At 42.2% G+C, this 22,572-nt stretch overlaps 1 protein-coding gene across 2 annotated transcripts in view; it reads left to right on the forward strand.

The window, feature by feature from the left end:
• Nucleotides 1–16,702, forward strand: part of entrep2 (endosomal transmembrane epsin interactor 2) — a 146,942-nt gene extending 130,240 nt beyond the window's left edge. For both annotated transcript variants that reach the window (XM_036980675.2, XM_090238529.1), the window contains 7 exons: nt 39–199; nt 8,645–8,792; nt 14,100–14,166; nt 14,335–15,033; nt 15,276–15,347; nt 15,592–15,911; nt 16,024–16,702. In XM_036980675.2, coding sequence (XP_036836570.2) covers nt 39–199; nt 8,645–8,792; nt 14,100–14,166; nt 14,335–15,033; nt 15,276–15,347; nt 15,592–15,911; nt 16,024–16,239 — 1,683 coding nt within the window. In that variant the 3' untranslated portion in view covers nt 16,240–16,702. The remainder of the gene's footprint in view (nt 1–38; nt 200–8,644; nt 8,793–14,099; nt 14,167–14,334; nt 15,034–15,275; nt 15,348–15,591; nt 15,912–16,023) is intronic.
• The last annotated feature ends 5,870 nt before the right edge of the window (nt 16,703–22,572 follow it).

The raw sequence follows: 22,572 nt of genomic DNA on the forward strand, positions 1-22,572 counted from the left end.
TCTCTCTATCTGTCTGTCTGTCTGTCTGTCTGTTTCAGTTCATGCCACACAGAGCACGAGCCCTGAGCGCTGACTGCATGACCCCCCACGGCACCATCCTGCACCAGACCCTTGACTTTGACGAGTTCATCCCACCCATCCCTCCACCACCCTACTACCCCCCAGAGTACACCTGCACCCCGGTGATGGACGGACAGAGGTATCGCAACACAACACAACATCACAACACAACACAACAGAACAAACACAACACAACACCTTGACCCCGGTGATGGGTAAACTGAGGTACTACAGCAAAGCAACACAACACCTGCACTTCAGTGATAGATGTACAGATGTACTGGCTGCAGCACAACACTCTGACCTCCTAACAATCTCCTAACAACCTGGCTAACCAACATAGCAACATGCCTGTTTGAATGAGTGGCTGTAGCATCTCCTTTGGCACCTGTCACACTGGGTTTGATATAATCTTGCGTTGCCATGCCTCCAAAATCATGTTGTTGTCATGCCTGGAGAATTTTGTATTGCAAAGGCGATTTGAACAGTTTCGCAAGATTTTGATTGGCTGTTACATTTCAAGAACCCTCCCCACACACCTGTAGGGGTTGTGTGTGCAACTGTTTTCCGTCCGGGTAGGACACCTTTTGTAGAGAGTTGTTGCGTTTGCTAGTTTCAAGTGAACGTTTTCAAATGATCAAGTGAGGCTGACAGCCTGCGATTTATATTTGTTAAAATTGAAAGTGGATTATGCTGGTTAAGTGAAATGTCACAACACGTTCTAAACTGCTCTGTCGACAAACACACGTTTTACCTTGTCACCATTCGTCCATATTACTGCTGGCTGCGCTTTGCTACCACCGAAATATCTTGAAGATTGCCCATTATTATAAAAAATAAGGGCTCAAAAACAGAGGCAGTGGGAGAACCTATTCAAGTAAGTAAATATATTTTGAAATGTTAAACTATGTATTACACTTCTAGTAGGCTAACTCAACTGAGCTGCTAGCTAACAAGCTAACTTCACACTGTTTAGCTAAATGAATTAAATGTCATTATCTAGATAACTTTCTATTAGCTAACTACAGTATCTTGATGTAATCATTGTTTTTAAATTACAGTCTCCAAATGCATTTGTTGATCACAGCCTAGGAAGAGATTGCAGCTCTAGCTGTCAGTAAAGGGAGAGTGTAGGCTACTGGACAGGGCAGGTCACTTTGTGGGAGGACATTATACAAATATTCTCCAGTCCCAAGAAAGAAAGAACGGAGGACAGAGAGATAATAACAACATAATGTTCAGTGCTGACTAATTTCAGTATAAGGAATTCTGTTTTATTGTGATGTTTTCTGTCCTCAGTTATGGAAAGTTGTGAAAGCCTGTGTTTGCAGATGAAGAGAGAGGTCCTAATGAATGTCCCAAGAGTCTAATAGTGTGTTTCCGTACAGGATTTACCCCAGTGTTTTACCTAAAAGGCTCAAACTTTTTGTTTCCATCTATGTGGGCCGGCACCCGTGTCTGGGCCGTGGCTCCGGCAGACCTGCTCTCACTTGGGGCCAAAGCCAGGCCACTGGTACTTTTTAGCCCACATATACATAACTTTAACACCTTCTCACACAGTAACTGTGTATACCAGCGTATTTTTGTATATAACTTTTGCTAACATAGTTAGGCCTACCTATATGCCCTGCGTTATATGTGTAGGCCTACATGTTAGCACATGTTGTATACAAAAACAGTTGAACATCACACACAATGTATAAACCTATTATAATTGGAGAAGGCTGGAGGTCTGATAGGTGTGCAGGGTTCTGTTTCAGCCCAGAAATAACACACCTGATTCAACTTATCAAACCTAATGAGTTGATAATCAAGTGTACTATTGCTGGGCTGGAACAGAAGTCTGCTCACCCAGTAGATCAGGGATTAATGGAGCAAGGTTAGTCACTGCTGGTATCAAGTTTTTTGTTCACCTGAAATTGTTTTACTAATAATAGCCTACTTGTTACTACCACTCACTTTTCTATTGTTTAGACTAAGATGTCTAATCTTGACATAAGAGTTAGCTTACTTGTACATTTTGCAGTGATGAAGTGTTTAAAACAAGTTAACTGTTAAAATATTATTCAAAATGAACTAGTGTCGATGTTGATTAATCACAATCCTGCAATAAAGAAGAGAAGGGGTTCTGTCTCTGTGTCTTTAATGTCTCTGTGTTGTATTCTCAAATGAACATTTCCTTTTTGTCTAGTTGTAAGATCTCCAGTCTTGTTTAATTGTCACTCTGTCTCAGTATATCAGCTATCTGAATCAATTTTGCAGCTTATCATATGGCATGCATCACTGGCCTTATGGGGATCTGTCATCTGAAGCAGAGAACAGCAAAACTCTCACATGGTTTACATGTTGAGCTATATGTTCTCAATTTAAAACCATACTAGTAGACTATATACAGTCGGAAGTTTACATGCACCTTAGCCAAATACATTTAAACTCAGTTCACAATTCCTGGCATTTAATCCTAGTAAATATTCCCTGTCTTAGGTCAGTTAGGATCACCACTTTATTTTAAGAATGTGAAATGTCAGAATAACAGTAGAGTGATTTATTTCAGCTTTTATTTCTTTCATCACATTCCCAGTGGGTTAGAAGTTTACATACACTCAATTAGTAGTTGGTAGCATTGCCTTTAAATTGTTTAACTTGGGTCAAATGTTTCAGGTAGCCTTCCACAAGCTTCCCACAATAAGTTGGGTGAATTTTGCCCCATTCCTCCTGACAGCTGGTGTAACTGAGTGAGGTTCGTACACCTCAGGTTTGTAAGCCTCACAAGCTTTTTCAGTTCTGCCCACACATTTTCTATAGGAGTGAGGTCAGGGCTTTGTGATGGCCAATCCAATACCTTGACTTAGTTGTCCTTAAGCCATTTTTCCACAACTTTGGAAGTATGCTTGAGGTCATTGTCCATTTGGAACACCCATTTTTGACCAAGCTTTAACTTCCTGACTGATGTCTTGAGATGTTGCTTCAATATGTCCACATAATTTTCCCTCATGATGCCATGTATTTTGTGAAGTGCACCAGTCCCTCCTGCAGCAAAGCACCCCCACAACATGATGCTGCCACCCCATTGCTTCGCGGTTGGGATGGTGTTGTTCGACTTGCAAGCCTCCTTTTTCCTCCAAACATAACGATGGTCATTATGGCCAAACAGTTCTATTTTTGTTTCATCAGACCAGAGGACATTTCTCCAAAAAGTACGATCTTTGTCCCCACGTGCTGTTGCAAACCGTAGTCTGGCTTTTTTATGGCGGTTTTGGAGCAGTGGCTTCTCCCTTGCTGAGCGGCCTTTCAGGTTGTGTAGATATAGGACTTGTTTTACTGTGGATATAGATACTTTTGTACCTGTTTCCTCCAGCATCGTCACAAGGTCCATTGTTGTTGTTCTGGGATTGATTTGCACTTTTCTCACCGAAGTACGTTCATCTCTAGGAGACAGAACATGTCTCCTTCCTGAGCGTTATGACAGCTGCGTGGTCCCATGGTGTTTATACTTGGGTACTATTGTTTGTACAGATGAACATGGTACCTTCAGGCGTTTGGAAATTGATCCCAAGGATGAGCCAGACTTGTGGTGGTCTACCGTTTTTTATCTGAAGTCTTGGCTGATTTCCTTTGATTTCCCCATGATGTCAAGCAAAGAGGCACTGCGTTTGAAGGTTGGCCTTGAAATACATCCACAGGTACACCTCCAATTGACTCAAATGATATCATTTAGCCTATCAGAAGCCTCTAAAGCCATGACATCATTTTCTGGAATTTTCCAAGTTTAAAGGCACAGTCAACTTAGTGTATGTAAACTTCTGACCCACTGGAATTGTGATACAGGGAATTATAAGTGAAATAATCTTTCTGTAAACAATTGTTGGAAAAATGACTTGTGTCATGCACAAAGTAGATGTCCTAAGCGACTTGCCAAAACTATAGTTTGTTAACAAGAAATTTGTGGAGTGGTTGAAAAACGAGTTTTAATGACTCCAACCTAAGTGTATGTAAACTTCCGACTTCAACTGTATGAGGCAATCCATATACCAGTGCTGCAGGCTGGTCTCATAGACTAGACGTAACATAGTAAACATACAGCCGGTACACTCAAATAGAGCCCCACAGTGAAGGTGTCATAATACCAATAAAACCTAGCGGTCAAACAGGGAAATAGTTTTTCCACCATAGAAACAATTAAAATAAGGGCTGTATGTCATGTAGGCTTATCTTAGCGTGACGTTTTTTGATAAACATGTAAATCTCTCTCAGACAAGTTGGCCTTTATCAATATATTCAGCTCTGTTTACTCTCAGATTTGAACATGCTAATTACCATCAAAGTAGACATCATAGAAGACTACAAATCCCTGCAAGCTCGTGCATGTCTTCTCTAGCTGACACCTTTGCTAATAGGTATTGTGATAATTTAAAACTTACTTTAGACAGTTCACAAAAGTATTAATTTAAAAACATTTAGCCAATTTATTCATGACTAAATTTAGCTAACATTAGATAGTTAATCCAGATATTCTTACCTTTGCCTTTATTCAGCTGTCTCATCCAGATCATGGTATTTGTAGTTCTTTATGATAGCCACATTAGCAGCTAATTAGCATTTCATTTTTGGGGAGTAAATGCAGGCGAATATATTGATGATCCCGAGTGGCGCAGCGGTCTAAGGCAGTGCTAGAGGCATCACTACAGACCCTGGTTTGATCCCAGGGTGTGTCGCAACTGGCCGCGACTTGGAGACCCATGAGGTTCCATGGGTCTCCATGAGGTCCCACACAATTGGCCCAGCATCGTCCAGGTTAGGAGAGGGTTTGGCCGTCCTTTTCCCATTGCGCTCTAGCGACTCCTGTGGCGGGCTGGGCACATGCACGCTGACTTCAGTCACCAGTTGCACAGTGTTTCCTCTGACACATTGGTGCAACTGGCTTCCGGGTTAAGTGGGCAGTGTGTCAAGATGCAGTGCGACTTGGCAGGGTCGTGTTTCGGAGGACACATGGCTCTCGACCTTCGCCTCTCCCGAGTCCATACGGGAGTTGCAGCGATGGGACAAGACTAACTACCAATTGGATAACATGAAATTGGGGAGAAAAAGGGGTAAAAAATATAATAAATAAAAAAGTCACCTTGTCCTTGAGAGATTTACACAGTTATCAAAACATCATGCCTGGGTAAGCCTACACGAAACACAGCCCTTATTTGAACTGTTTCTAAAATCTCCTATGGGAAAAATGAATGGTGGAAAAACAATTAAAGCAGGACAATTAGCGAAGAGGCAACTCAAATTAACTTTGATCGCTTTTATTAGAATTTTTACATTGCTAAAAGTTACACTTATTTTTCATGCCACAAGAGGTACCGGATGTGTCCAAATAGGTTCCAGAAAGAGGAACGGAGAGGTGCCAGATCCTCTTCCGGCTCAAATTAAGCACTGACATTAACACTAACCCCTAACCTTAACCCATAGCCTAGCTAACGTTAGCCATCTAACTAGAATTCATGACATATCATACGTTTTGCAAATTCATAACATACTGTACATTTTGCAAATTTGTAACATATAATATGAATTGTAATTCATAACATATCATACGAAATGGGTGATGGAAATCCACAAATTAATACCATGCTAAACGTAATATATCATACTAAATGAAGCGTCACAGATTTACGTACAAGATAATACAAAATGCTCGGACCAGGTTGAGTGCGGACAAAATTATAAAAATTCAACCCTTGTAATTTAGGTACAGTATGAAAGTTAGGCGATGACAATTAGGTTACAGGATATGAGAATTAGAGGTAACATATTTTGAGGTTCATTTTATTTGATTCATTTTAGCAATGTTGCTTGCAAAAAGGTAGCCGTTGTTCCCATAGTAGACAGACCAGGCGTATTCAACTCTTACCCTACGAGGTCTAAATTAGTCCCTGATTAAAGGGGAACAATGAAGGCAGTGGAATTGGCTTCGAGGTCCAGAGTTGAGATGGATAGACAGTACTATGGTTGCTTTATGTATCACTGACCCTGAATAAGTTAGATACTGGGCTAACACAGCTAACCCTTTAGGTCAATAATATACTTTTTTTTATTAACATTTTGTTGCCTTTATAATCCTGAGAGAAATTGAACTAGCTAGTAGGTAACTGTAGCTAGTTATACCTAGGTAGCTTACAAGGTTAACTGACTTGTCAAAGTGAACCTCATTGTGACTAGCTACTTCTTTTCCCGGGGCTCATGCAAGCCTGTACACCCAAATATCACTCCAGAAACTTCAAAATAAGAAATATTGAAATGGCCAGCATTGTAGACCATTTTTCCTCTCTTGCTGCAGCTTTATCTCGTCCCGAAACAACAGAGAAATGCTGTAAAAACCAGGGTGATGCAAACGTTCTAAAATGTTTGGTCACCATCCAGTGCTTGTTTTATAGATTTTTTTTGTCTTTACGCACTGAGGGGGTTTGATTAATCTCGCTCGGGTGCCCGTGTAGGCGTGTTTTGCACCATGATTTACACCTGGTTCCCTCCCCTCTTTAGCTACTTTTTGCCATGGAACTTCCCCAGGCTTCCCGTTTTAGGGAAGCTTGGTTCACAATGAGGCTAGGTTTGATACAACTCCTAGTTTGATTATTTGGTTTTATCCTCGCCCAGAATCATATTTTATTTTAGTGATTGATGGCAGAGTTTAAACTAAACACATATGTTTGATTAAATATATATATTGTAAGTGGCTAGAGCAAGTTTGATCGTAGACATTTATTTAAATATTTTATTTATTTAAACTTTATTCAACTAGGCAAGTCCGTTAAGAACAAATTCTTACTTACAATGACGGCCTACCAAAAGGGAAAAGGCCTCCTGCAGGGACGGGGGCTGGGATTAAAAATGTAAAATAAATACAATATAAATATAGGACAAAACTGTCACGCCCTGGTCTTTATATTTTGTGTTTTCTTCATTATTTTGGTCAGGCCAGGGTGTGACATGGGTTTATTTATGTGGTGTGTTTTGTCTTGGGGTTTTCGTAGGTATTTGGATTGTGGTTTAGTGGGGTTCTCTAGCAAAGTCAATGGCTGTCTGGAGTGGTTCTCAATCAGAGGCAGGTGTTTATCGTTGTCTCTGATTGGGAACCATATTTAGGCAGCCATATTCTTTGAGTGTTTCATGGGTGATTGTTCCTGTCTCTGTGTTTGTTGCCACCAGATAGGCTGTATAGGTTTTCACAGTACATTTTTGTATTGTTCGTGTTTCATCATCATTATTAAAGATGAATCTAAATTACCACGCTGCATTTTGGTCCGACTCTCTTTCACCTAAAGAAAACCGTAACAAAAACACACATCACGACAAGAGAGACAACACAACACTACATAAAGAGAGACCTAAGACAACAACATAGAAAGGCAGCAACACATGACAACACAGCATGGTAGCAACACAGCAACACAACATGGTAGCAGCAGAAAACATAGTACAAACATTATTGGGCACAGACAACAGCACAAAGGAAAAGATGGTAGAGACAACAATACATCACACAAAGCAGCCACAGTGTCCATGATTGAGTCTTTGAATAAAACTGTCCCGTTTGAGTATTTGTTGCAAATCTGATGGCCGAATAGTAAAGAACACCTAGCCGCTCGAGAGCACCCTGACTTGCCGATCTATAAATGACATCTCCAAAATCTAGCATGGGTAGGATGGTCATCTGAATCAGGGTTAGTTTGGCAGCTGGGGTGAAAGAGGAGCGAATACAATAGAGGAAACCAAGTATAGATTTTACTTTAGCCTGCAGCTTTGATATGTGCTGAGAGAAGGACAGTGTACCGTCTAGCCATACTCCCAAGTACTTGTATGAGGTGACTATCTCAAGCTCTAAACCATCAGAGGTAGTAACACCGGTAGGGAGAGGGGCATTCTTCTAACCAAACCACATGACCTTTGTTTTGGAGGTGTTCAGAACAAGGTTACGGGTAGAGAAAGCTTATTGGACACTAAGTAAGCTTTGTTGAGCGTTTAACACAAATTCTGTGGAGCCCTTGAGCCAAGCCACTCACAATGCTCAGTACAGACTCAGAATGTTGTAGTGCTTTGTTAAGGAGCACTGGTAAAGTAAGATCCATGGCCTTGTGTAAATGTGCCATTGATCTCCTTCCACTTGGTATAGGAGAGTCAGTTCCATTTCCACATCTTTGAAGGCATGCTGATCCAGCTGCTTGGCTAGATGTCATGTGTCCTTGTCAGTTAGGCTGTAAATAGAAACATGCAGAGGAAGCCTTTGTAGAGTCCCCTAGCTGAGGGCAGAAACATGTCATGACATCATCATGCGCTGGATGATTAATTCAGACACTCAAGTTGTATTTTATACTCTGCCACTTCACAGGAGAATGGGTTTTAATTAAAAAAGATGGCTCGGCTCTTGCATGGGTGAGATATTTTTAATTAACACCACATGAAAAACAATGTGCCTCTCAACCAATTGAATGTGTTTGTTTACTCAAAATTGAAGTGTTGCTGGATTGAGGAAGAAGAGGATATTATTATTATTTCTCTCCTCACACCTTTCCTCCCTAATGTTTCTCACATTCAGAAGTCTACATCTGGACTTTCCACACTCCCCGTTCAGTACCATCTATGGAGTGCCCATCAACAGCCCTGGGACACTCTACCCCTCTGAGTTGCCCCCGTCGTATGAGTCTGTGGTGGGGTTGGGGATGGGGCAGACCCCTGCCAGTCAGGTGAGTAGCACTACCATCCTTCCCCCATAAAAGACCAGTGTACTAGCCAGCCTCTTTCTAACATTACACGTTGTCTATTCACAGTCAGAGTTGTTTAGAACCCCTCTCACTGTTGAATACGTCCCTGTTTACATGCACATTGTAAGAACACAACTACAAAGGAGAGTGCTAAGAAAGGCATTTGGGCTTCAGAAGAAGTGGTTGTATGAGATCACAAAGAGAGAAGGAGAAGTACACAGAGAGAAGCTAGCCAGTTAGAGACTCAGTTGATGTTTCTATTTGGGATGAGGATTAGTGAGGTGAGAGGGTTTTATGCTCCTCTCTCTCTCTCGCTGTGTAAATTGCTGCCACAGGCTCTAATAAAGGACAAATAATAAAGACGTGTAACATTTCATTATGCAGATGACCCAATTCACTGCTGACCTCATAAGGCCTCCCCTAAGGCAGCAGCACACAGATACAGTGCATTCAGAAAGTATTCAGACCCTTTGACTTTTTCCATATTTTGTTACATTTCAGCGGTATTCTAAATTGGATGAAATAGTCCCCCCCCCCCCTCATCAATCTACACACAATACCATATAATAACAAAGCAAAAGCAGGTTTTTACATTTTTTTTGCAAATGTATAAAAATAAAAAAAACTGAAATATCACATTCATTTACATAAGTATCCAGACCCTTTACTCAGTACTTTGTTGAAGAACCTTTGGCAGCGATTACAGCCTCCAGTCTTCTTGGGTATGACGCTACAAGCTTGGCACACCTGTATTTGGGGAGTTTCTCCCATTCTTCTCTGCAGATCCTCTCAAGCTTTTTCCGGTTGGATGGGGAGAGTCACTGCACAGCTATTTTCAGGTCTTTGCAGGGATCTGGCTTGGCCCTTCAAGTACATTCAGAGACTTGCCCCGATGCCACTTCTGCGATGTCTTGGCTGTGCGCTTAGGGCTGTTGTCCTGTTGGAAGGTGAACCTTAACCCCAGTCTGAGATCCTGAGCGCTATGGAGCAGGTTTTCATCAAGGATGTCTCTGTACTTTTCTCTGTTCATCTTTCCCTTGATCCTGACTAGTCTCCCAGTCCCTGCTGCTGAAAAACATCCCCACAGCATGACGCTGCCACCACCATGCTTTGCCGTTGGGATGGTGCCAGGTTTCCTCCAGATGTCACGCTTGACATTCAGGCAAAAGAGTTCAATCTTGGTTTCATCAAACCAGATAATCTCATTTTTCATGGTCTTAGAGTCTTTAGGTGCCTTTTGGCAAACTCCAAGCGGGCTGTCATGTGCCTTTTACTGAGGAGTAGCTTCCGTTTGGCCACTCTACCATGAAGGCCTGATTGGTGGAGTGCTGCAGAGATGGGCAGATATGGTTGTCCTCTAGAAGGTCCCCCCATCTCCACAGATGAACTCTGGAGCGCTGTCAGAGTGACCATCGGGTTCTTGGTCACCTCCCTGACCAAGGCCCTTCTCCCCGGATTGCTCAGTTTGGCCGGGCTGCCAGCTCTAAGGGCCTTGGTAGTTCCAAACTTCTTCCATTTAAGAATGATGGAGGCCACTGTGTTCTTGGGGACCTTCAATGCTGCAGATTTTTTTGGGAACCCTTCCCCAGATTGGTTCCTCGACACAATCCTGTCTCGGAGCTCTACAGACATCTCCTTTGACCTCATGGCTTTTTCCTTCTCTGAAATGCACTGTCCACTGTTGGACCTTATATAGACCGCATTGTGCCTTTCCAAATCATGTACAATCAATTTAATTTATCACAAGTGGACTCCAATCAAGTTGTTGAAACATCTCAAGGATGATCAATGGAAACAGGATGCACCTGAGCTCAATTTCTAATCTCATAGCAAAAGGTTTGAATACTTATGTAAATAAGGTATATGTTTTTTTATATACAGTTGAAGTCAGATGTTTACATACACTTAGGTTGGAGTCATTAAAACTCGTTTTCAACCACTCCACAAATTTCTTGTTAACAAACTATAGTTTTGGCAAGTCGGTTAGGACATCTACTTTGTGCAAGACACAGGTCATTTTTACATCTGTTGTTTACAGACACATTTTTTCACTTATAATTCACTGTATCACAATTCCAGTGGGTCAGAAGTTTACATACACTAAGTTGATTGTGCCTTTAAACAGCTTGGAAAATTCCAGAAAATGATGTCATGGCTTTAGAAGCTTCTGATAGGCTAATTGACATAATTTGAGTCAATTGGAGGTGTACCTGTGGATGTATTTCAAGGTCTACCTTCAAAACTCAGTGCCTCTTTGCTTGACATCATGGGAAAATCAAAAGAAATCAGACAAGACTTCAGAAAAAAATTGTAGATCTCCACAAGTCTGGTTCATCCTTAGGAGCAATTTCCAAATGCCTGAAGGTACCATGTTCATCTGTACAAACAATAATACGCAAGTATAAACACCATGGGACCACGCAGCCGTCATACCGCTCAGGAAGGAGACATGTTCTGTCTCCTAGAGATGAACGTACTTTGGTGAGAAAAGTGCAAATCAATCCCAGAACAACAGCAATGGACCTTGTGAAGATGTTGGAGGAAACAGGTACAAAAGTATCTATATCCACAGTAGAACGAGTCCTATATCTACATAACCTGAAAGGCCACTCAGCAAGGAAGAAGCCACTGGTACAAAACCGGCATAAAAAAGCCAGACTAAGGTTTGCAACTGCACATGGGGACAAAGATCGTACTTTTTGGAGAAATGTCCTCTGACCATTGTTATGTTTGGAGGACAAAGGTGGGAGGCTTGCAAGCCGAACAACACCATCCCAACCGTGAAGCACGGTGGTGGCAGCATCATGTTGTGGGGGTGCTTTGCTGCAGGAGGGACTAGTGCACTTCACAAAATCATCATGATGAGGAAAATTACGTGCATATATTGAAACAACATCTCAAGACATCAGTCAGGAAGTTAAAGCTTGGTTGCAAATGGGTCTTCCAAATGGACAATGACACCAAGCATACCTCCTAAGTTTAGGCAAAATGGCTTAAGGACAACAAAGTCAAGGTATTGGAGTGGCCATCACAAAGCCCTTGACCTCAATCCTGTAGAAAATGTGTGGACAGAACTGAAAAAGCATGTGCGAGCAAGGAGGCCTACAAACCTGACTCAGTTACACCAGCTCTGTTAGGGGGAATGGGGCAAAATTCACCCAACTTATTGTGGGAAGCTTGTGGAAGGCTACCTGAAACGTTTTAAACAAGTTAAAGACAATGCTACCAAATACTAATTGAGTGTATGTAAACTTCTGACCCACTGGGAATGTGATGAAAGAAATCAAATCTGAAATAAATTACTCTACTATTATTCTGACATTTCACATTCTTAAAATAAAGTGGTGATCCTAACTGACCTAAGACAGGGAATATTTACTAGGATTAAATGTCAGGAATTGCGAAAAACTGAGTTTAAATGTATTTAGCTAATGTATATGTAAACTTCCAGCTTCAACTGTATATTTGCAAAAGTTTCAGAACCTGCTTTTGCTTTGTCGTGGGGTATTGTATGTAGATTGATGAGGAAAACAATTTAATTAATCGATTTTAGAATAAGGCTGTAACCTAACAAAATGTGGGAAAAGTCAAGGGGTCTGAATACTTTCCGGGTGTACTATAAGTGTGATGGAAAAAGTCTAATTTAGATGAGATACAGAAGACACATCTTGTCTGGTAGAACATCAGAGCGGGTATAGATTTCAGTTTGATGAGTTTAACGTAACATCCTGTTTTTCCTTTGAACTCAATCATGGAGGTACTATTGTTGTGAGATGATTTCTTCAAGAAATATAGTTGGTTTCCTGTTGAATGCATTTGAGTCGTTCCACCAATTGGGTACCTTTTGAGAAGTGGAACTTGGTAAAGAAAATAACATTTGATTTCATCTAATTTTAATATTGTCATTAAGAGCACATGTTCAACTTCCTAAAAAAACATTTTTTCCCATCTCTTGAGGTTAAATTAAAACATGTTTTTATAGTAATTGCCTATAAGTGCCAAATATAGTAACAGGGTTGACTGTAACAGGGTTGACTGTAACAGGGTTGACTGTAACAGGGTTGACGATTTCATCTTAAATCAGCCATACATCCCCTTGTGACAGGGGGGGATTGAAGCTTGTTGTGTGCAACAGGGAGTGGCAATTGAATGCAAGCTTAACAAAAAATGCCATTCAATCATTGGCGCAGTCATCTGTTTAGGGCTGAGTGGTGCTTTATGGCTCTCCTAAGACAGACAAGGGCGTATGTCTCTTACATGACAGTGATGGGAAACCACAGGAGACAAAGACATAGGAATCGAATCTATAACAAAGCTGGGTCGTTCCACAAAAAGAGTGCCTTTTGTGTCCCTTTGATATTTTAAGAGACATTGGTGCACCAAAATTTTAGAGCAAAATTTATTATTTTCTCTAAAATGTAATACCAAAAGGCTTCCCTTCCTCTTTTAGAGCTCTCTGCACAGATCTCCTGAAAATGATCTTCTAACAAAGATTCTGCGAATAAGGTCAAATCAATATAGAGTTTTCTCACCTGAAGTACATGCCTTTGAAGTGTTGATGCAGGGAAAGCACCTCAGGGGACTGGCTACTGTTAGATGTATGCCTCATAGGGGAGCAGCTGCAATAGGAGGGATCTAGATTCCCCCTGAATAGACATTCTAGTCGCTCACCTCTTGCAGGTTGACAAGAATAGAGGTATGGACCCGAAATGATCAGTTTGTACAGGTGACTGCAGCTTATGAACGATAAGACAGAGGTATTGTATTGGAACATGCTTTATATTAAATGGTACTACAGACACTACACGGCGTTACATGCTTCTAAGACCCTGATTATCCTTTTCCATATTCACTGCTATGATTTAGAAATACTCATCATGATGGGATGAGAAAGCAAGCACACTTAACACATAACATAATAAGCATTCAATTATTTAAGAAAACCACATTACAGTGACAGTTCACCACCTCTAAAATGGCAATGGAATTCCTGATGTGGAGTGGGTGATGTGTGCTTAGAGAGCTCTCTACTGGCCAGAGTGTGGTACTGAGCACATGGTTGCCAGATGTGTCGGGAAGAAGCAGCAGCCTCTGACAGATGTTCTCCAAAAGGATTCTCTGCCTCTCCCACCTGTTCCTCGTTAACAAGGGTTTCACTAATGGCAGATTTATTTGGTTCCCTCACTCACTATCCCTTTGGAAATGTGTGTCTCCTTTGTTAACTGTAAGAACTAATCATGTGTGTGTGTGTGTGTGTGTGTCTGTCTGTCCATTTGCGCCTCTCTACAGGTCACTACCAGCAATGATCAGTCCAGCCTCTGTGAGAGAAACGCCACAGCTGGTCTCAGTACTCAGGGTAAGGAAGGCTTAATCACTATCGCTACAGCCACCCCTCACAACACTTTGACTGTGTGTGTGAACAGGCTGGTGTATCTCACCCATAGGATTGAGCCATGTTTGATATCTATGCCTGTACTATAATTTGGTGCAGCTGATGCTTGTGCTCTCCTGTGTCTTGTCCCAGCCTCGGTGGACAGTGCCTCTCTAATGGTATCAGAGGAGGTAGCAGAAATTCCAGACCACAGTTGCTCCTCAGAGGATCTCTGTTCCCTGGAGGTGCAGGGCTCTGACTCCTCTCCCTATGGCACGCTGCACACCGCCCCCACTGATGGCAGCTCCATCAGTCTAGAGTTCAGTGCCCGCTTCTCCCACCGCCACCGCGGCCTGGCCCGGGTCGACTACACTGGCTACAGCGAGTCCTCCCACACACAGGACTCCATACCCCACTCTCCAGACTGGTCCATAGAGAACGGCAACATACAGGAGCACGAGGAGCCCAAGGGAGGAGTAAAGCTACACGCAAACCTCAGAGAACGAGCCAGTAGGAGGCAGCTGATTCTTCCTGTCCCTCCTACTCCTCCCTCCCTGCCCTCTGCCTCCCCCTCTGCAGCCGCAGCCACAGTCTCCGTAGAGGTAGCCACAGCAGCCCAGAGCCTCCCTGCCTGCCCCTCCACGTCCCCCCCTTCCCGGCCCCGTGGCTCCCGGCTGTGCTTCAGTGTGTGGTCCCCATCCTCCTCTTCCTCCTGCCCGGCCTCGCAGCCCCCTTCTACCTCAGCGCCCGCAGAGCGACCCCGCATGCTCCGGTCTGGCAGGAGGTATCGCAAGCTGGCTCGCATCGTACGCTCCACCAGCGACCCCATCTCCTGTACCTCCATATCTGGAAGTACGTGAGTTGTTCCTGTGTCGGCACGGCATTGTTCCCCATGTGTTGTTTAGGAAAGATCCGGTCATTACTGTTGAGATGAACCGGGTTAATCAGACCAGAAATAATGTCTTGAGTGTGCACCAGGCTATCCATACATTTTTAAAATGGTGCTGTCTAGCATCACTTCATTTGGTGAAATGCAAATAATATACTTTAGCATAAGTACTTGTTCACCATAAGGCTAACATCTCCCTCTGCAGGTGACAGCTGTGTCTGCCCCTCTGCAAGCAACCCTCCTCCTGAAGATTCTCCTCAGACTTCACCAGAGCAAGGTAACGCCCACCCCACCAGAGCCTTTTACCACCTCTCTACTATGTACGCCTTTCACATCTCCCCACCAGATCACTCCCCACCTAACCTGGCAGTCTACACATACAGTACCTCTGGCAAAAACACCCATTTAAACCAGCGACTCGTAGGTGAAAATAGCGTTCACCTACAGAATGTGCAAATGTGTTGAATATGTTGAGTCCCGCCTGATTGGATGTTGTATGTTTGTTTATTTGGTGTGTTCAGAGTCTACAGAGGTGGCAGCTCCTCCCCACGCCGCTGCCAAAGTCAGCACCCGCAGTGGTAGGAAGCAGAAGGAGGGGAGGAAAGTGGACATCCGCCTCAAACCGCGAGCCCTGCACACGGTCTCCAACGAGCGCCCACACTCTCTGGCTGACCTCAAGACGTATAAAGACACCAAAATCCTGGTGGCCAAATTCCTGGAGCACTCCAGCTGCAGTCTACCTCCAGAGGTCCAGCAGGTGGTCAACAGCATCAAGTATGTCATCAAGTCTGACGAGAGACACATGGAGGAAGCTATATTCAGTGCCAATGTCATAGATCAGGTACGTCTATCGATGAGCATGAGTATGAATGCATATGAAAAAAAGCTGGTCTGATAATTTAATGAAACCATTGTTGGATCATTCTGGGCTAAACTGTTGGTCTGTTGGTCAGGTGATGACACAGTCACAACGCATCATCGGCAGCCCAAGGAAGCGTGCCCATGAAGACCTGCACCTCCAAAGCTGTGGAGCCTTGAGTTCCCCTTTCTCATCCCTGCGGCGTCCACCTATAGCACCAGGGCCTCCCAACCCCCCTGCTCCCCTGGACTCCTCTCCCTCACCCTCTGAACGCACTCAAAGCCTTTTGTGTAGAGAGACCATCCTTTGACCGCCCTCCCTCCCCACCAAGGACTCAACCCCTATCTCTATCTCATTGTGCCCTGTGAGATTGTGCCAAGACATTAGCAGAAACAAACTCAGTAAGTCATGTCTGGACTGGATTGGCTTCTGTTCTCTCTCATATCAAAAACACCAGAATGTTATTTTCTCCCTCAAGGGATTTTTTAAAGTCTCAACCTTGTAAAACACACTTGTAAGCCAACTAAATGGAGATGTCATGATGAAAAACTAGTGCTCTACTTTATCAAAAGGAAAAAAACAACTTTGTATTAAAACTGTGAACTGGACAGACTTGGGATGGTACTAGCTCCTGCAGACTTTATGGATTCTAACTCTGATTGGCTGAATACTGTGTGCCACTGCAGGACAGAGAACTTTGCAAAAGTGGATTATTTAACTTACCTCAATGTGTTACAATTCTTATCAGTGTTACAATAAAATATGACTTTCTATGTTGTAGTCGACCTCCTTCTTTCAACAATGGTACATCTTTTGAACATTACATACATTTTTAGGAGGCACGAGAGGCGCAGAAGTCCATACTTAAAGAAGATGCATGGCACAACTGAATAGTTTAGAAGAAGAATAAAATAATGTATCAATGTACAAAACACACAAATTGTGTAATATTTTTTAAAACTTGGTCATTGTAACTTACGAAATATCAAGATCTTGCGGTTTTACAAACTATTCTGAATCAGATAGGTTGCCATCCAATTGGCAAAAGATTCAGGTGAATATTCTAAAATCTACATAAAACAATATGCACAAGTCAGTTTGATGTTTCCATCAAACTGACTTATTAGCGGATAAAATGCTGTGCGTGATGACGTAGTGTACATAAAATGACTTTTGCACTTAACTTTTCATGTTCTGAATAAATCAATTGAAGTTTAAAGGGATAGTTTATCCCAATTACAAAATTACATATTGGTTTTCTTACCCTGCAAGCAGTCTATGGACAAGGTATGACAGCAATCCACATTTTGGTTTAGTTTCCCTGGCACTGTTTCCATATACTAACCTTTTAAGATTTTTGGCACAAATCCCATTCAAGTCATGGGACATATATTTTTCTGGCGTCATTTCCAAATCATGTGAAAGTATCTAAAATCGATTGTGAACCTCAAGAAAGTCACTTAAAGATGTTTTAAACATTTTCTCTTATTGATCCAGACAGGTGAGTGTCATCGTGACATGCAGCACTTTAGGGTGGACCCATGGGTGAAATTAGATTACATTTCTTCCGGTACTATGTGTGCACACCCAAAAAAATGATGGGCCTAATCAAAGAAGTACATATAGAATCCCTATTAATTCAATAGGATCTCTGTGGGCCTAGTCCTAAAGATGTATCATTTAACTTTTAAAATGTACAATATTACCTTTTATTGTGGCATAACCACAACTAGTCATAATGTTTTCATCTGATTGTCAAACATTCACTTCAAAGGGCTCCTTTACCAGGCACCCGCGCACATTCATCCACTCGCAACACATTTCCCGCCTCCAAACAGAGGTAAATGGAAAGAGACATGCGTTACACAAAACACCAAAAAGTGTAATAACATGACATTTGGTGATTGTCATTAGGCTAGAATGTATGCATCCACTGCTGTCCCACGTCTCGGGTTTCCGGCACTATTCATCTCAGTTTTCTTGAAATGTTGTTTTAATTATTGTGATAGACTCATGTTTTAACAATACGGTTTACCCCCACTATTTATTTTGCTGGGACTCTGCACCACCTCACTTTCACCCCTGGAGGCACCTACCTGTCTCAATCAATGAGAGAATATTTCTAATAGACAAGATGGCGATGTACACATACTTCATGGAGTAAAACATTTTAATAACGGAGCATTTCCAAAATTCTAACGACGCGGACATTTTAGAAGATAAATGTTTTGCCGAACGAAGATAGTATCACCAAGTTAAGGTTGGTCGGAAATTCGCTGCTACGCCAAACAGCACCTATCCTGTAACGGCTAATGGAGCATCGATATGTATTAGAACATTTGCATGAAGCTCATGAAGTTCTGAAATAAGATCTGAAGTTCATCATAACCTATTCCATCTGCTTATAAACTCTGCATGCTTTTACATGTGGTGGTAGGCTACAACATCGTTTACGACATGGATTTTCTATCAATATTTACGCATAAAACCTTTCCATCGCAATTGTTGCATAATCCATTTTACCTACCCCAAAATATCCAACCTTCTACTTTAAATGTGTATTGTCACAGCCTCCCTATTCATTTCTCTTATCTAGCCCTGTGGATCCACCTACTGTTCTGGAGTGTGAATTCATTATACTTTGTAAGACAAAAAAGGGATGGGACAAAGGATGGGGAAAGGGGAAAAAAACTGCCCTACCAACTAACCCTAGACCCTTTAAAAGCTCACCACTATCTGATCCTGCACCAGGCCAGCAGCCTGGGAGGACTGGACACTATCTTGTAACACACATTGTAACTCTTCTGCAGTAAAATCACATACACCCAAGTACTTTTCTGCAGCACAACATCTTTTTTTCTGTGATTTATGTTCCATTTCTGCAGTACAGTTGATAACAATGGGAATGAACCCTAAGAAACACACTTACTGAAACACATGTTGTTCCTATCAATCTCTATAGGCCTTATCCTACTCACAGGAATCCCTCACCCTGGACCCCATCTTCCTCTACTACTCTCTTAATTGCCTTAGCATATGACACCTTCTGTACTACTCTGATCCTGGCAACCTCAACCTACCTTTCTCTCACCGGACACTTCTGATCTCCAGCACCATGGGTACCCCTAGAGTTAACACAACTTTTCCCACCAATACTACATATTCCGTTGTCTTGTTTCCTCCTGTAAACTTATCACATCTAGGAATCTTCCAACACCGAGGCATCCCCAGTTGTTTCAGCAGCGGCACCTGAAACCGACATCACCAAAAGAATATATATAAACTCCATGATGATTGTGGAGTCAGCATTCTGTGAGGACAGACTCTGGAAGACAAGAAGCAAGTACAGGGAGTGAATATTTAATGAATAAACAGACATGACACAAACCACAAACAGCGTCTGGACATGGGACCCATAACAACATTAATGCTGACTCGGGAAAGAAACTGAGGAAGTGACAGATATAGGGGAGGTAATTAATAACTTGATGGAGTCCAGGTGAGTCCAATGAAGCACTGATGCGCGTAACGATAGTGACAGGTGTGCGTAATGATGAGCAGTCTAGCGGCCTCGAGCCAGAGAGGGAGAGCAGGAGCGGGAGTCGACAGGACAGCACTGTAGGCTATCTGCAAGCTGTTGGCGCACGAACCAAGACCAGACTAGGCTATTTAACGCTAACGTTTTTGTGACAAAACTATTGGCAGAGTTCAAAATGTGATGAAACACAGGTTTTATTCGGTAAATGGAAATTTAAGCGAACGTCATCAGGACTGATTTTTATCTGCAACGTGTCTGTTTGGTGGAAACAATTGGTGGGGAAATTGTCACGTTCTGACCTTAATTTCCTTTTTTTTGTCTTTATTTAGTATGGTCAGGGCGTGAGTTGGGGTGGGCAGTCTATGTGTGTTTTTCTATGTTGGGGTTTTGAGTTCAGCCTAGTATGGTTCTCAATCAGAGGCAGGTGTCGTTAGTTGTCTCTGATTGAGAATCATACTTAGGTAGCCTGGGTTTCACTTTTGAGTTGTCTGTGTTTGTTACCACACGGTACTGTTTCGGTTTTCGTTCATGTTCACAGTTATTGTATTTCATAGTGTTCAGTTATTGTCTTAAAATAAACGTTATGGACACTTGGTCCTCCGATCCTTCTCGCTACTCCTCCTCAGAAGAGAAGGAGGAATGCCGTTACAGAAATGCACTTTTTTGTGCATTTCTAGAATATTCACATGAAAATCTGTCGCCAATTGGATGGAAACTTAGCTAGAGTGTAATGTTACCAATAGGTATGCTGTTTCCATAAGACCTGTCATGACTTATTTTAATGGTTGTATGGAAACAGAGACAACAGGAGAAGTTAGAGGTTTCACTCTCAACAAAATCCTTACAAAATAAGCCCAATGCATCTCTACGGGCTTATTTTGGATTTATCTTGTCCCATTGTTAGGTTGAAGATATGGGCATCTCGTCATTGTATTCAGATAATGGATGGAAACCTGCTTATTGTAGCCTACATCAACGTGACATGGTTGTTTCACTTCAACATGAAGTTATTTACCAGACCACTAACCAGAGGGGTATACGACAAATCTTAATCAATGAGTTAGCCAGATAACATGCCCAAATATTCTGAAATAACTTTTTATTTTTTAAAACACATATCAAAGTTGAACTTTCTTAATGAAACAGGAAATCAGTAGGTGTAGTTATATATGGTTGTTTATCAAAGTCAGCTGGCTAACTCATTGATCCTGCTTTGTAGTATACCCCTCAGGTATGACATTGGTTGTTGTGTTCCAAACAGCATTGGCGCATTCTGTACAATTTCCACACATCAAGAGCACTCAATATATATCAATTGTAGGAGTATAAACTAAATCTCCATGAGGGTTAAGAAAAAAGCAGAACACCATTTAAAGCTATCAAGTTGCTAATTTTCTGTCGATTACCACTCTGACACCTTCAGTGTAGTGTCTGTTCTGATTCTTGATTGGTTCTCATTCTTTGAGGTTGTAGATACAATGACAAATTACACACACATACACATACACACAGAGACAGCGCTAGCCTTTAGGGGGCCCTTAAGCGAGACTTGTTTGGGGAGGCCCCTACCTCTCGGCAAAACATTTTAGTGCCACCCCCTCTTCACGGTGGAGAGAAATGTACGTTTTAAAGTTAGTTTACTGCAAATTCTACACATTTTGCCATAAGGCGTAGAGAAAACGTTGCCGTTTTAAAGGTGATTGACCTGTGTTTTATGTTTCCACACTATACTGTGAAATTGTGAACATGATAATGCTATTTTAGTGTAAGAGCTGTTTGAAAAGACTGCCGTGGGTTTGACGAAACATTTATTTTTACTGCTCTAATTAAGTTGGTAATCAGTTTATAATAGCAACTTTTTACTTTTTAATTTATTTTGCCTTTCTTTAACCAGGTAGGCTAGTTGAGAACAAGTTCTCATTTACAACTGCAACCTGGCCAAGATAAAGCAAAGCAGTGCGACACAAACAACAACACAGAGTTGAGTTACACATGGAATAAACAGAGCTGGAGGCAAACAAGCGTACAGTCAATAACACAATAGAAAAAACGAAAGTCTATATACAGTGTGTGCAAATGGCGTGAGGAGGTAAGGCAATAAATAGGCCATAGTAGCAAGTAATTACAATTTAGCAAATTAACACTGGAGTGATAGATGGGAAGATGATGATGTGCAAGTAGAAATACTGGTGTGCAAAAGAGCAGAAAAGTAAATAAAAACAATATGGGGATGAGGTAGGTAGATTGGATGGGCTATTTACAGATGGGCTATGTACAGCTGCAGTGATCAGTTAGCTGCTCGGATAGCTGATGTTGAGTGAGGGAAATATAAGTCTCCAGCTTCAGCGATTTTTGGAATTCGTTCCAGTCATTGACAGCAGAGAACTGTAAAGAAAGGCAGCTTTGGGGATGACCAGTGAGATATACCTGCTGGAGCGCGTGCTACGGGTGGGTGTTGTTGTCGTGACCAGTGAGCTGAGATAAGGTGGAGCTTTAACTAGCAAAGACTTATAGATGACCTGGAGCCAGTGGGTCTGGCGACGAATATGTAGCGAGGGCCAGCCGATTAGAGCATACAGGTTGCAATGGTGGGTGGTATATGGGGCTTTGGTGACAAAACGGATGGCACTGTGATAGACTGCATCCAGTTTGCTGAGTAGAGTGTTGGAGGCTATTTTGTAAATGACATTGCCGAAGTCGAGGATCGGTAGGAGAGTCAGTTTTACTAGTGTATGTTTGGCGGCATGAGTGAAGGAGGCTTTGTTGCGAAATAGAAAGCCGATTCTAGATTTAATTTTGGATTGGAGATGTTTAATATGAGTCCGGAAGGAGAGTTTACAGTCTAGCCAGACACCTAGGTATTTGTAGTTGTCCACATATTCAGAACCATCCAGAGTAGTGATGCTATTCGGGCGGGCGGGTGCGGGCAGCGAATGGTTGAAAAGCATGCATTTAGTTTTACAAGTGTTTAAGAACAGTTGGAGGCCACGGAAGGAGTGTTGTGTGGCATTGAAGCTCGTTTGGAGGTTAGTTAACACAGTGTCCAAAGAAGGGCCAGATACATACAGAATGGTGTCGTCTACGTAGATGTGGATCAGGGAGTCA

The sequence above is a fragment of the Oncorhynchus mykiss genome, chromosome 6 (assembly GCF_057628025.1).
Source record: "Oncorhynchus mykiss isolate SJ-2025 chromosome 6, ASM5762802v1, whole genome shotgun sequence".
NCBI lineage: Eukaryota > Metazoa > Chordata > Actinopteri > Salmoniformes > Salmonidae > Oncorhynchus > Oncorhynchus mykiss.